Source organism: Biomphalaria glabrata, chromosome 6, assembly GCF_947242115.1.
Source record: "Biomphalaria glabrata chromosome 6, xgBioGlab47.1, whole genome shotgun sequence".
Classification (NCBI taxonomy): Eukaryota; Metazoa; Mollusca; class Gastropoda; family Planorbidae; genus Biomphalaria; species Biomphalaria glabrata.
In genome coordinates this window covers 41,463,550-41,477,185 of record NC_074716.1, presented here as the reverse complement: position 1 = coordinate 41,477,185, position 13,636 = coordinate 41,463,550, and the positions used below count along the sequence as shown (strand labels likewise).

The window sequence follows — 13,636 nt, the reverse complement described above, 5'->3', positions numbered from 1 at the left end:
CACACAGTGTTATCGTCTGCATCCCTTTGATCTTGTCACGCTTAGTCTATCACGTGAGACTTAACTGATTGAATTCTTGAACTGTTTCCCATCCCATCTTTCCACCATCTGGGCAGAAAGTTCCATTCTTTGTGTGACGATGATGAAGTTACCACTTACCAGGAGAGACAGAGGGTGTGAAGTGGGCTGGGGGAAGAGAGTTTATTTCTTCCTCGACTTCTGCTCGCCAGTGCTCAACTTTGGGGAGTCGTTTTCTTCCCAGGTCTACTTGACCCTTATTGATCAGACGTTCTTTGGGGAGCTCTTATTTAATGCAATGAGTGTCGCTTTGGCCGCCATGTTTCTGGAGCCTACTCTTTCACTTGCTGAGTAGGTTAGTGTATTTGGGATGTTCACAGGCGTTGTACAACATTGGTATGTTGCTGGTTGTGTTTACATCGGACCTCCTTCATCCATAGCTTGAAAGAACTCTTCAATTACTTTACAAAAAGGAACTTACAAAACTTTAATCATTCCTTCTGCGGATGATCTGCGTTTACTTCGTACAGAAATATTAAAGGGCACGACATGGCTTAAAGCGGGCCTATGCGCCCAAGAATCAAATCATTTTTTTTCTCATAGTGGTCTCTAAACAATTGTAATATCAAGGAGGAGTTCCTTTCACTTCGGCCGGCTAGTAGTGTTCCATCGTTTTTTTATTTGCATAGTTTTTCATTTTAAAATGTAATTAATTAAAAACCAAATACGCAAAACATTTCTTCTTCCTGCTTTTATTATTATAATTGTTAGTATAATGATTATTATTGTTCATTTACAATTTGCACAATAATATTTGTTTTCTTAACACACATAAAAAGTCTCTTTGTGGTGTTGGGCTTTTGAGAGTTGGTAACTTAGTAGAATTACTTCTGTAAATAGAACAACGAGTTCGTTGTAAGTTATAGACTGAAGTGACGAGACAGCGCTGTCACTTCATTGAAATGTATTTCTTTTAAATTCAGTCCACAGTAGAACAATATACACTCAAACGTTGCTATACATTAGACATCACTGTAAACCAATAGTGAGACATTTACAATTTTTCCACACGTACTTGTTTATAAAACTCTCTTTTCACTCTCCCTCAGTCGAAAATAAAACTTGTGTAACATTTAAACATTTGGATTAAAACAAGCATAATTGGTAAAAAAAAATAATTACGTTTTAAATGTAAAAAAACAAAAACAAAGCTTATCTAAGGGAAAGAAGTTCACACTTACAACTAGACCCTATATCTGTAAACACTGAAGTATTAATTTCCCTTGGTATCTAACAAAATAATTAATAACCAATAATTAATTGACTTATTTATTTTTATTTATTTATGTATTTTATTCGCCAGTAAATAATTGTTCAAAGTTTCAACTTGATCCCGAGAACGAGTGTGTGAGAAATAACGTATACAAACATTTTACCAGACACAAAGGCAGACAGACAGAGTGAGTTGATAGAAGCGTTGAAACAAAAATACATATAGAACAATAAGATCATTTATTTGATCAAAACAATGGAACATTTTTTGGAAAATCTTTTGTCTGAATTTGTATTGACATCATTCCATAACCTCGACCATTCACTTGTAGCAGTCGACCTATTGATTGTCTCAGCAATCATTATTACATCGCTAGAAGCCATTATCGTAATCACCTGCATGGGCCACACAGCCAGTGACATGAACATTATCGGAGGTCATCTCTCGGAGAGAATGAACGGTTCCCATAGAACTCCAGTCAGTCTTTGATTCGTGACTGTCTCACATTTCTATCATAGTGCGCTTTTTACTGTTTCCAAATTTGATCATGTTATTGAAAACGTCAACTCTGTAGTGAAATATAGAGAAACAAAAACCAGTACAAATAATAAGGATGGTCATGTCAGACGGAGGTATGGCCATGAGTCAGACGAAGGTATGGTCATGTCAGACGGAGGTATGGTCATGTCAGACGGAGGTATGGTCATGTCAGACGGAGGTATGGTCATGAGTCAAACGAAGGTATGGTTATGTCAGACGGAGGTATGGTCATATCAGACGGAGGTATGGTCATGAGTCAGACGAAGGTATGGTTATGTCAGAAGGAGGTATGGTCATGAGTCAGACGAAGGTATGGTCATGTCAGACGGAGGTATGGTCATATCAGACGGAGGTATGGTCATGAGTCAAACGAAGGTATGGTTATGTCAGACGGAGGTATGGTCATATCAGACGGAGGTATGGTCATATCAGACGGAGTTATGGTCATATCAGACGGAGGTATGGTCACGTCAGACGAAGGTATGGTCACGTCAGACGGAGGTATGGTCATATCAGACGGAGGTATGGTCATGAGTCAAACGAAGGTATGGTCATGTCAGACGGAGGTATGGTCATATCAGACGGAGGTATGGTCATATCAGACGGAGGTATGGTCATATCAGACGGAGGTATGGTCACGTCAGACGAAGGTATGGTCACGTCAGACGGAGGTATGGTCACATCAGACGGAGGTATGGTCCTGTAAGACGAAGGTATGGTCATGTCAGACTAAGGTATGGTGACGACTGACCAGAAGCTCATACGTTTATTTTAGGGCTGTGAATCTACTTGGGATACAGTCACATTGTGTAGACGTCGTATCATGCCAAAGTAATGGTTTAATAGAGACTACAATTAACTGTGTTACGTTTCTTTAGCCTGAGAATACCAGAAGTGTATTTGCTTCAAGTGTATAGCTAATTGTTACAAAAATCATGTGCATGACTATTGAATGTAGTTCTTATTGAAAAGCATCTCGGTAAACATCGATCCCATCTTGGCTATACGCAGAGGATATTTCCATACATACTATTCCCATCCAGGAGACCATTACAAGTTGAGACCTTGGTCCACGTGAACCCATTTCTCAACCGGTCATCTTTTTTTCCCCCCACCACGAAACCTAATTACTGGACACATCTTACTCTACTTCCCATTGACTGTAATGTATGTTTGGTCCGTTGAGATCTGACCTTTCATTTGTGAACCACGCTGACATGACATAAATATAGCAGGACAACACGTTAAACACATTGTGAAACAAGAAAAACATACAAAATAAAAAAGAATTAAAGCTTATATTAGGTGTAATTGTATCAATTAATTTTAACACAATATGGTTGACCTAGACTTAATAAATCTTTCTGTAAGAAATAATGTTTTTGTTTAGCTTTTGGCTATCTCACTGCGCTATGATCCTATCACTGGTCTGGATCAGTTGGGAAAGGGGGAGCGAATAAAGGAGAATCTTGGTGAACGTTTATAACTTTATATGTGATCGTATTTTAAATGTATACAAAAATCAGGGCGCATGGAGTCCTCAAGGGGACGAATTCAACTTATGCCACCACATCTGTCAAGTACGATTTCTTTCTCTTCTTCAAGATACCAAAAAAAAATAATGTATTAACAGTAGTTAATTAATAAACTGTTATTTTTTTTTATTTTTTTTTTACTGATTCTTATGTTGTCAAGTAAAAGAAATAATTGTGCAAAATTTCATCTGAATCCGAGATTGGGTGTGGGAGAAATAACGTGTACAAAATATAAGCTTTGTAAAAACATTCGTCCCACTTGATTTGAAAGAGGGGAATGAAAAAAAATTAAAGTTATGAACTTACTAAACGACACAACTTTAAAACAAAACATATTTCATCGTGGCTTCATTTTCTCATAACTTGAACGAAACCTGTTGTACAGATGTTATTTTGTGTCATGACTTGAAAGTCATGCTTCTCTCATTTTAAGATTGATCGGGGACTTAGTAACAATGAGTATCCATAGTGATAATTATCTTCATACAGGGACACTGTGACACAAAGTATTCATAGTGAACAGGTACATAGTAACAAAAGGTGTTATACAGGGACACTGTGACACAAAGTATTCATAGTGAACAGGTACATAGTAACAAAAGGTGTTATCCTATTATTGACACAATGAAATCGGTCCATTCAGGGATATATATATATATATAGTGAAAATTGTCTACGTATAGACATAAGGAAAATAATATAGGAGCCTCATTAGAAATGTTTAGATCTCTACAGGACAAGTTTCTACAGTCAACAGAAAAGTTATTGAAGAAAAGAGAAGTTTGTCTAGAACTGGTGTAATGATTAAAAGAACCACAAGACCAAATGAGTAAATCATTGTGGGAACGTATCGAGTGCTTGGAGAACAACAAAAGACTGGTGTGTCGCTTTGAAGAGGAAACCTTGTGATTGTCAGCAAAAAGCCTTGGTTACGTCAGCATCGCAGCAGGTTCTCACACTACTGTAGAGATAAGAACAAACATCGATGACATCATTAGAGGAATGGCAAACTCAATGTGTTCATTTTAGAATCGGTCAACATGCGTCTATACATCACCAATTATTTACATCCTTCTAAAACACTTTTTTTTTGGAGGGGGAGTTATTGATGTTACTTAGTCATCAAAACTCCTGAATTAATAAAAGTCGTTTAACTCTTCGTAACTCTGGTGGAATCAACGCTGGTATCGTCAGATAGGAGAGAAAGAGTTAAGTAGGAAACGTGGCATTTGTGTGTGTGTGCTATGAATTACTTCATAAATTCAAACAGTTCAGTGCATGGGGCTCTAGACTGTGCTGTTTGTATCATATAAGTAAAGTAAAAACTTAGTTGTTTGGGGTAAGATCTTACAGCCTCTCTCCAATCCAACATGACCATATTTAACTCATATGTAATACAGTTTTTAATGGTCACATTTTAATTTTCAAAATTTCATTTTAATAAACTTCTAAAAAGAGATTGGAGAAGCAATGGCGCATAACTTTTGAATAATGCGTAAACTCGTAGGAATGACCTAATTCCATTTGCCTTTTTTTTTTCGTCTTTCTTTCTTTACAATCTCACACATTAGCCATAAGTGTATCGTGCAATACAGTGGCTTCAGTTTCTGGGTTGGTATCATCAGGCATCCCCTTTTACCCGCTTGAAGAGAAAACCTAACTAAACAAATGGAAATGTCTGAGTTGATTCCAATTTAATTAGTCTATTAATGAACATGCTCTCCGCACTGGCTTGATTTAGTTTCTCGTTGCTAGATCAAGCTCTCCCAGATTGAAATACCCTAGAGATTATTAGGCCCAGTTTAACTAGAACCACTAAGGATTCAAGTTTGATCTGATAATAAGCATGGTAATGCACACTATTTTCTGTGTTTAAGTCTTATAAGGATGATTAGGCATATCAATTGGACAATCGGTACCTCAATTTTGCACAAGGTTATATTGCAATAAATGTAAATATGATTTGTATTGAGGCCCTGGCCTTAAAGATACATTTTTAAATAGCTACCATTGCCAATTAGGAAAGGAAACTTATTTGGTATTTTGGTTTGGCGAAATTATTTTTTTTTATTTTTATTTATTCTTATCAGCTTGCAAATTCGTCATCGGTTCAAAAATAAAAAAAAAACAACCTCGGTGGACTCGAATATCGAAAATGGCTTTAACAATGTTTTTAGACGTTTTACAGTTTATATCTTTGTGAAAAGAATTGCTAGTTAATTGGACACACATGGAAAACTCTTTGACCGTTATAATTTTTCAAATGATAGTCCACTTCTAATTAAATTTGGTCTGGAGGTCTAGACAATCTATCATTCTCTCTTGAACGCATACGTCAGCGGGTATTTTCGAATATATTCAGTAAAGAGTTTAATTAATAAATTGACAGTCAGGAACGTTTTGCGCACAATCTTCGAAGTTAAGATCGGCCTATCACTAACATAGAATCTTTTATAGAATAGAATTGTATACATATATATACCCAAAAAATTTTCGAGGTGGGTTGGGAGGGGGGGGGGATCTGGGCTGGGTAAAAATAAATTCTATTTTTAAAATCTATCATTCATTAGTTATAAGTTTACTGTCATTCTTATAATAAAATGATTTCTTGAATATGTCATATTTGTGTCCCCTTGAAAATCTTGTACGGGATAAAATAACATCGATTTGACCATTAGTTAAGAATGTCTGATAATGTACTATTTATAATTAATTACTACTGTACTGGTATTAGTTTTTAAATAATTTTACTTAAATACTAATATTTTATCTATTGTCGATGATCACCATTTCTCTCTTTCTCTCTCTCTCTCTCTCTCTCTCTCTCTCTCTCTCTCTTTTCAGTGTAAAGAATTCTTTGGCTTTTTATTGAACGGAAATGATAAAATCTCATTTTGTAAGAAATGTGATCATCATGATACTTTACACTATCTGAATATATAATAGACATTTAGCGTTACACAGGAGCCCCCAAAGGAATATCCTACATTTCATCTAAAAACAAAAAGGCAGCATATAAAAATACTTTTAAAAAATAAAGCTATTAAAGGGAAAGAACCACGAAAATGCCATATTGCTCTTTATTGCAAGGTTTAACTCCGTTTCTCTATATAAAACAAGACTAATTAATCAATACTAATTGATTAACTGTTGTTGTTTTTTTTTTGTCTTTTGATTCGTGTATTGTTATCGACTTTGAATAATTGTGTGTAGAAACTGGAAGAAGAAACGTGTACCAGTCAGACAGGAGTGAGAGTTGATAGAAGCTTTGTAAAAAGAGTAGAATAAGTTTGTTGTTGACAAGCCCCGAGGACCATTACATCACAGGTGCTGTTACATTCGGGTTGCTGATTGTTACGAAATACCCTTCGTTCTTGTTTTAACATTGTTTCTACGTTATTCATAAGCTACATGCTTACACTGAAACATCAGAAGTGCAAGTTTCTGAAAACCAGCAGAAGTGGTTGCCCCTATATTACAAATTTAACTCATCTTTTATACGTGTCTGCCATACTTTGATTATGTGCTACTATAACTATATAAGACTTCTAATCTTGTTTTAAAAATGGTCTTCATTTTAAAGTTAAAAAGTATGTTTATGAAGGAGAATCGTATTAGTAACAGGTTTTACTTTCTGAGATCTAAACATGATTGAGCAATCTTTCCTTACCAAGCCAGGGCCTCAAAAAAATAAACCGAATAGAACTTCAGTACAAGGACTCCTTCAGTTGAATGAATTTTGGCACTATGATTAGCAGCGCACAATGTTATATACAAACAATTTGATTTCTGTCCAACCCCTCAGACAGCACTAGACCGTTACCCCAAATACTTTTCAAATGGTAGCTTAACTATTTAGTTTCTTGTGAGACTTACTTTCTGTTGCTTAGTGTTGTTGAAGAATTCTACTCAGTCCGAATGAAAGAGGCATGAAGTAAACTCAAAGAGATTAGATCTGATTGACAAGATGCTATTACTGAGTGGCTCTACTTTTAGCTAAGCTCATGAAAGGAAAACGTTTTCCCCCCTTCCCTCTCCCCCTTTCTTTTGTTTGTTCAAGAAAAAGTTCTTAATAACGTTATGCTGTTTGCAGAATTAGTTTCTATTGGTCTCACTACCAGCTCATTGTTTTCTATTTAGTCTGTAATGAAACTCAAAGTGATTGAGAACTTAGTGGACAACCAGGACGCCAAAAGAAAGGCTTCTATAGCTAATAAGTATTTAATATTTTTTTTTAAATTTTGCTCTGTGGTTACATTAGGGACCTAGATATTTTTGTTGTACGATTCAGAAAATATTGACTCACGGAGCAGAATAAACACATCTGTATTTTTGTAAAATCACTCAGAGACTGATTTTAGAAGTAAACCATACACGGAAATAGTGACGAATGTATAACCTCAATATAATAATGTGCCAAATGTTAGTTTTCATAAGTTGACTTTTGTTTGACTTGATTCTCAGATGCCGACGCCAGTGGAGCTAAGCTGATCCCGTACAAGGATGTCTTTAGACAGCCGGTACCTTTCTCCGGCCAGCGTGACAACTGCTGGATCCCCGGCGTACCCATCACTGTGGAGATCACGTTACACGACAGGCAGCCTGCATCTAACGTCCTCAACCCTAACCTGTGAGTCGTGACTGTGTTACGTTTCGCTTCGCCTTCTTCTGTCTCTTTACCTGTTATGGCACCACGCACGATCTGACGACGTCTTTTTCTTCTGTGTCTTTCGCCCTGGCCAGTATCTTATACAATAGGAGGTCCGTCATCGTTATATTGCCATACAGTTTGCGTTTTCTGTGGTCAGTAGGTCATTGTGGTACTTATTGGCCATTGTGGTCCTATTTCGAATGGCTTAGCCATAGTGCATTTGTCGGTTAGTCTGCCAGAGTTCTTGTTCCCCCTCCCCTTTGTTCTTTCCTTCTACCTTGAATATTTGGAGATTACATGAAGAAAAGAATACATGCAAAGTTTGCATACCATATTCTGTCCCATGAAAGGTCAAATTTAAAATGCCCGCATAGGATTTGTCGATTAATGACAAAAACACTACTCTTAGATTTGAATCTTTTTCTTTACGCTCGAATACTTGATTAAAATGTTTGGACGCTGAGGATCATTTTAATTGTGTGTGTGTGTGTTATTGAATTATATCTATATATTTAGACAATATGTGTCTACAGATATGTTAAAAATGTCTTTAATATTATTTTTTTTATTTACGCCTTTTGACTCTACTCCTTACTCATCTTACTAAGTCTTTTGTTTATGAAATATCACATTTCTCAAAAAACAACAACAAGAGTATTATCTATTAAAATTATTTCATGACTTATTGTACAAAGATCTATTTGTTTTTATATTAATAGTTGAGTTATAGCCATTCAACTGAAATACTAATGATATTTTTTTCTATTGTCGATAATCGCCTTCTCTCTCTCTCTCTCTCTCTCTCTCTCTCTCTATATATATATATATATATATATATATATATATATATATATATATATATATATATATATATATATATATATATACCTCTCTCTCTCTAATTCTCTCTTCTCTCTCTTCTTTACCTCTCTCTCTCTACCCCTCTCTCTCTCTACCTCTCTCTCTCTCTCTCTTTACCTCTCTCTCTCTCTCTCAAATTCTCTCTTCTCTCTCTCTCTCTCTCTCTCTCTCTCTCTCTCTCTCTACCTCTCTCTCTCTCTACCTCTCTCTCTCTATATATATATATATATAAACCTCTCTCTCAGTTTAAAAAATTATTTGCCTTTTTTTTTTAACTGAAATGATAAAATCTCATTTTGCTAGAGACGTGATCACCAGGATACCTCACACTATCTGAATATATAATAGACATTTAGGGAATTAGGGTTACACAGGAGCCCCAAAAAATAATCCTACATTTGATCTTTAAAAAAAAAAAAGGAAAAAAAAAAGCTTTTAAAAATAAAGCTTTTCAAGGTGAAAGAACCGCAACAAAATGTCATGTTGCTCAATACTGCAAGGTTTAACTCTGTCTATCTCAAATAAAACTATTTAATCAACACTAATTGATTAACTAATTGTTTGCTTTTTTTTTTTCTTTTGATTTGTGTATTGTTATCGACTACGAATAATCGTGCAAAATGCAACTTGGTCTGAGAATGGGAAGTGGGAGAAGGGCGTCTACAAGCCGGACAGTCGGACGGAGTGAGTTGATAGAGGCTTTGTAAAACGAGTACAATAGCTTTGTTGTTGACAGTCCCGAGGACCATTACAGCACAGGCACTGTTGCATTCGGGCTGCTGATTGCCACGAAATACCTTTTCGATCTTGTTTTGACATTGTTTCTATGTTATGCATTAATGGCATGCTTGCGCTGAGGCTACAAGGATGTAAGTTTCAGAAGGCCAGCAGCAGTGGTTTCCCCTATATAACAGATTTAACTTTCTATGTACTATATATATTGAGATGTGCATGTTTTGATTGTGATTTACTACAATTATATAAGATTTCTAATTCTGTTTTAAAAATGGTTTGCATGCTAAATTTTAATAAGTAGGAAATGGGGGGGGGGGGGGAGTTAGTGTTATTTCTTCTTTTTATTGAAACTGTCAGGTAGAGTTTAGCCTTCGGCTCTTGGAACTCCAGGTCAGCAAAAGTGAACAAGAGCTCCCTTTCACCGGCCTGAATGAGAACAGTGTACACTGTTCAGTCTGCCGGTGTGCCAGACTCGCGGCCAGAGACCGCGTGCACAGGGATCCCTGCCATTTTCCTTTTCTATACCAGGCTAAGCGTGCAGGACACGCCATTTATGTAACGGCCCCTTGAGGAACGGCGCCTGGATTGTGACAAGGTTGTGGGAGCTTTTTTACAACTCCGCACAGCGCAACGAGGATGCTCTCGCACCCCCTAAGGCACCCCCACGGGAGTCTTGTTTTGCTACCCATTAGCCTAATCGTTTCCTACTACGATCGTTTCCACCCGGGCGCCACTATGAAGCAGGGTAGCTTGCTCGGGGAGTTAGTGTTCAGAACACCAAACATATCAGTTTGTCTTTTTTTAAACACTATATAAGCGAAGGTGAATTTGCATCAGCAACAGCTTTTTACTTTCTGAGATCTAAACACGATTGAGCAATCTTTCTTTACCAGGGCCTCAAAAAATAAACCGAATAGAACTTTAGTACAACGACTCCTTCAGTTGAATGATATTTGACACTATGATTAGCAGCGCACAATGTTATGTACAAACAATTTGATTTCTTTCCAACCCCTCAGACAGCACTAGAGTGTAGACCATTGCCCCAAATACTTTTCAAATGGTACCTTGACTATTTAGTTTCTTGTGAGACTTAATAGACTTTTCTTATGTCATTGAACTGTGATTGAAGCACTTATAAAATGAACAGGATTTAAAAAACAACAATGTAATAGAGAGAAAAAAAAGGAATTTTCAAACATTTCTATCACAATCGTAAAGAAATTAGCAATGTTCAAATAATGTCCATAAACTCCATAGGGATGGGCTTTTTGAAATGCGAAATAAAGGATTTTTTTTTCTTCAAACTGTATGAGTGTTAACTAATCTGTCTACAAAAGCTTTTAGTCTACAAAAGCTATCTTCTTTTGCTGCTATTTGAGTACTTTTATAGTTAATATTTAAAAGGATCTTTTTTTTTGTCACTTGCTAAGCTTGTTACGTAACGTGTGGACATAGTTCCAGACATTTTAAAACGAAGGGAGATTTCTTTAGTCGGCCTTTTTCCGTTAGTATGCGCAGACATAGATTTTTTTCTTATAAAAAATTACATTTCTGAAGGCAGAAATTACAGAGGAAGACTTCCGGCTTGATTGACTAACCTTTATTTGTTCCACTGAGTCTGGGCAGAATCTAGTGTGATTGAACTGGTCAGTCTGGACAGGAACATTTGGCCACAGTTCCTGTATGAAAAAGTTTGTCTTTGGTACTTTCTAAGATCACCTCGGATATCATGTAAGGAAAAACAACCTTGTAGAACGATAGATAGTTGGTTCGTGTAATTTAAAGCAGTAATTTGGCCTATAAGTATTGTGACTTTCAATTCTTAGACTTGTTCCGAGGCTCATTTCTTTTTAAGTTTATTTGTGTCAAAACTCACAAAGAATCCGCTAATATCTATCATCTCATGTGAACCAATCATTGCTGATAACTGAGAATCTAGGTCATTAACCAAAAAAAAAAACCTGGACATTTTTTTTTCGCTGACATAATATTGAAGACTTATAATTACAACTCCTGAATTTATAATACTATATCAGGCTTTACCTATCCCTTAGTCTCGTTGGACCGTTAGGGCACCATGCAAGATTCGTCCACCGTCTTTCTCCATTCCTCTCTGTCTTTTGCCTTATTTAGAACCTATTTCAATGACAGGCCAGTCCATTCTTTTATGTTGTCCTCCCATCGCTTTCTCTGCCTCTTCTTTTTTCTGGTACTGTTCCCTGAAGGAAGGTCTTTGCGAGCCCCGAAGATCATGGTATATGGCCATAGATTTTTAGCTTGCGTTTTTTTTTTACGATAGTTAGCAGGTCATCATGGGGTCCAATTGCTACAGTAACCCTGTCTCTAATCTCTTGGTTTCTTTTAATGTGATACCTAGGATCCTTCTGTAGTATCTCAATTCCATTGCTAGGATCCTCCTCTCTAGCTCTGCACTCAGCGTCCAAGACTCACAAGCAGGCTAATCAGTCCTTAAAGAAAGTGGTGGTGGCCGCTGTGTTTTATCTGATTGTGTGATCGTGAAAAAGAAGAGTTACTTCAGTGTTGACTTGAGAAGGTGACACATTCTGAACATGGAATGCCCTTCGATTTTCTGTGTTTTAAAAAAAGACATATATATTTAGAGAACTGGATGGGGAAAGAGAAAGAGAGATATGGTTATGGTTATTGAGAGAAAGTAAGAGTGGGCACTTTGTCCCTTCTCTTGTTCGTCAGCACATGTATTCACATAACCAAAAACTAAAAAATAAAAAAAACTTAGCGTGAGACGTACGCGAAGTTTATTGTCCCCAAGAGATTTCACCTGACAGATTGCTGCTATTTGCAATTCAGCGACTTGCTGGTCTCCCCTGTTTATTTATAATGCATCATCTCCGTGTTGGTGAAGATAGAGATTAGTTCGGTTTGGGATTTGTCTCGTCTACAGCTTCCTGTCCACTATGAGCTGATTAGCCATGTTGATGAGGCTAAGCTTGGCGATTTGTTTTATTTTTTATTGTTAGTTTGACACTGTTGCTGTAGTTATTGTAGTAGTAAAGTATCTGTGAGTTTTTTTACTGAACATTTGGGTTTGTAGGGAGGTGAAACAAATAACATTTAAATATCACTAAACTCCTCACACCATTCCCCGCACCCATAAGGTTTCTCTATTATAGTTATATTCCTTCCCAGGGTTACTTCCTAAATTATAGATTTAAAAATAAAACCACTTTTGTATAGTGTAACTTTCATGCAACTTTTATGCTATAAACATCATCATCTCATCATCTTTCCTTTGTGTTCCTCATGGAAAAACTCGCCACTCTCCACGGTTTTCTTGCTAGTTTTGTAATGGCTTCCCAGCTCTTTCCTGTCCTCTCGGCTTCCTCTAGTATACTGCGTCGCCACGTTCTTTTTGGTATTCCTCTACGTCTTGTGCCCTGAAGGCTCCACTCTAATGCATGAAATGCTGTAATCATGATCAGTGCATTCTGATCCAATCTCTTTTGTGGACCCACAGCATATTTAGTCTCTTTTTATCTGAATGTTTGTTCAAATGAGAGACTGGATGAGAGATAAACTTATGTAGTTATGGACATCAATTATCGTAAAGGAAACGAGGTCAGCTGCGAATATTGTTACTAATAATTAATTAATTAAATAAGTACAAGGTGTACTTTTTACTATTCGGCCAACTATCCTGCAGTAATATTCGGCCGGAGCCGAATATTGAAAAAAGGCCAAATATTCGGCCGGAGCTACTTTCCGGTGCATCCCTAATTATTTTACTGTGAAATATTCGCTTTGACATGGATTGTGAATGTTGGTATTTGTTTTAAGGAAGAATGACTTATTTCTTGGTTTTATCTCTTAATTATGTTTTGTTAGCCATGGAAAAGTTTATTTATTTTTACAGAGTTTATATCAATTCTGTCTGTCTGGTAAAAAGTTTGAATATGAGTATTCTCCTACTTCCCATTCTCGGATCAAGTTGAAACTTTGCACAATTGTTCACTGTACCTAACTTAAATCATTAAAACAATT

General features: G+C 36.5%; 1 protein-coding gene across 1 annotated transcript in view; it reads left to right on the top strand.

Annotated features, from left to right (window-relative positions):
* Nucleotides 1-13,636, top strand: part of LOC106073444 (phospholipase D1-like) — a 79,356-nt gene that overhangs the window by 24,209 nt on the left and 41,511 nt on the right. Inside the window, exon 2 of the mRNA XM_013234006.2 lies at nucleotides 7,831-7,996. Coding sequence (XP_013089460.2) covers nucleotides 7,831-7,996 — 166 coding nt within the window. The remainder of the gene's footprint in view (nucleotides 1-7,830; nucleotides 7,997-13,636) is intronic.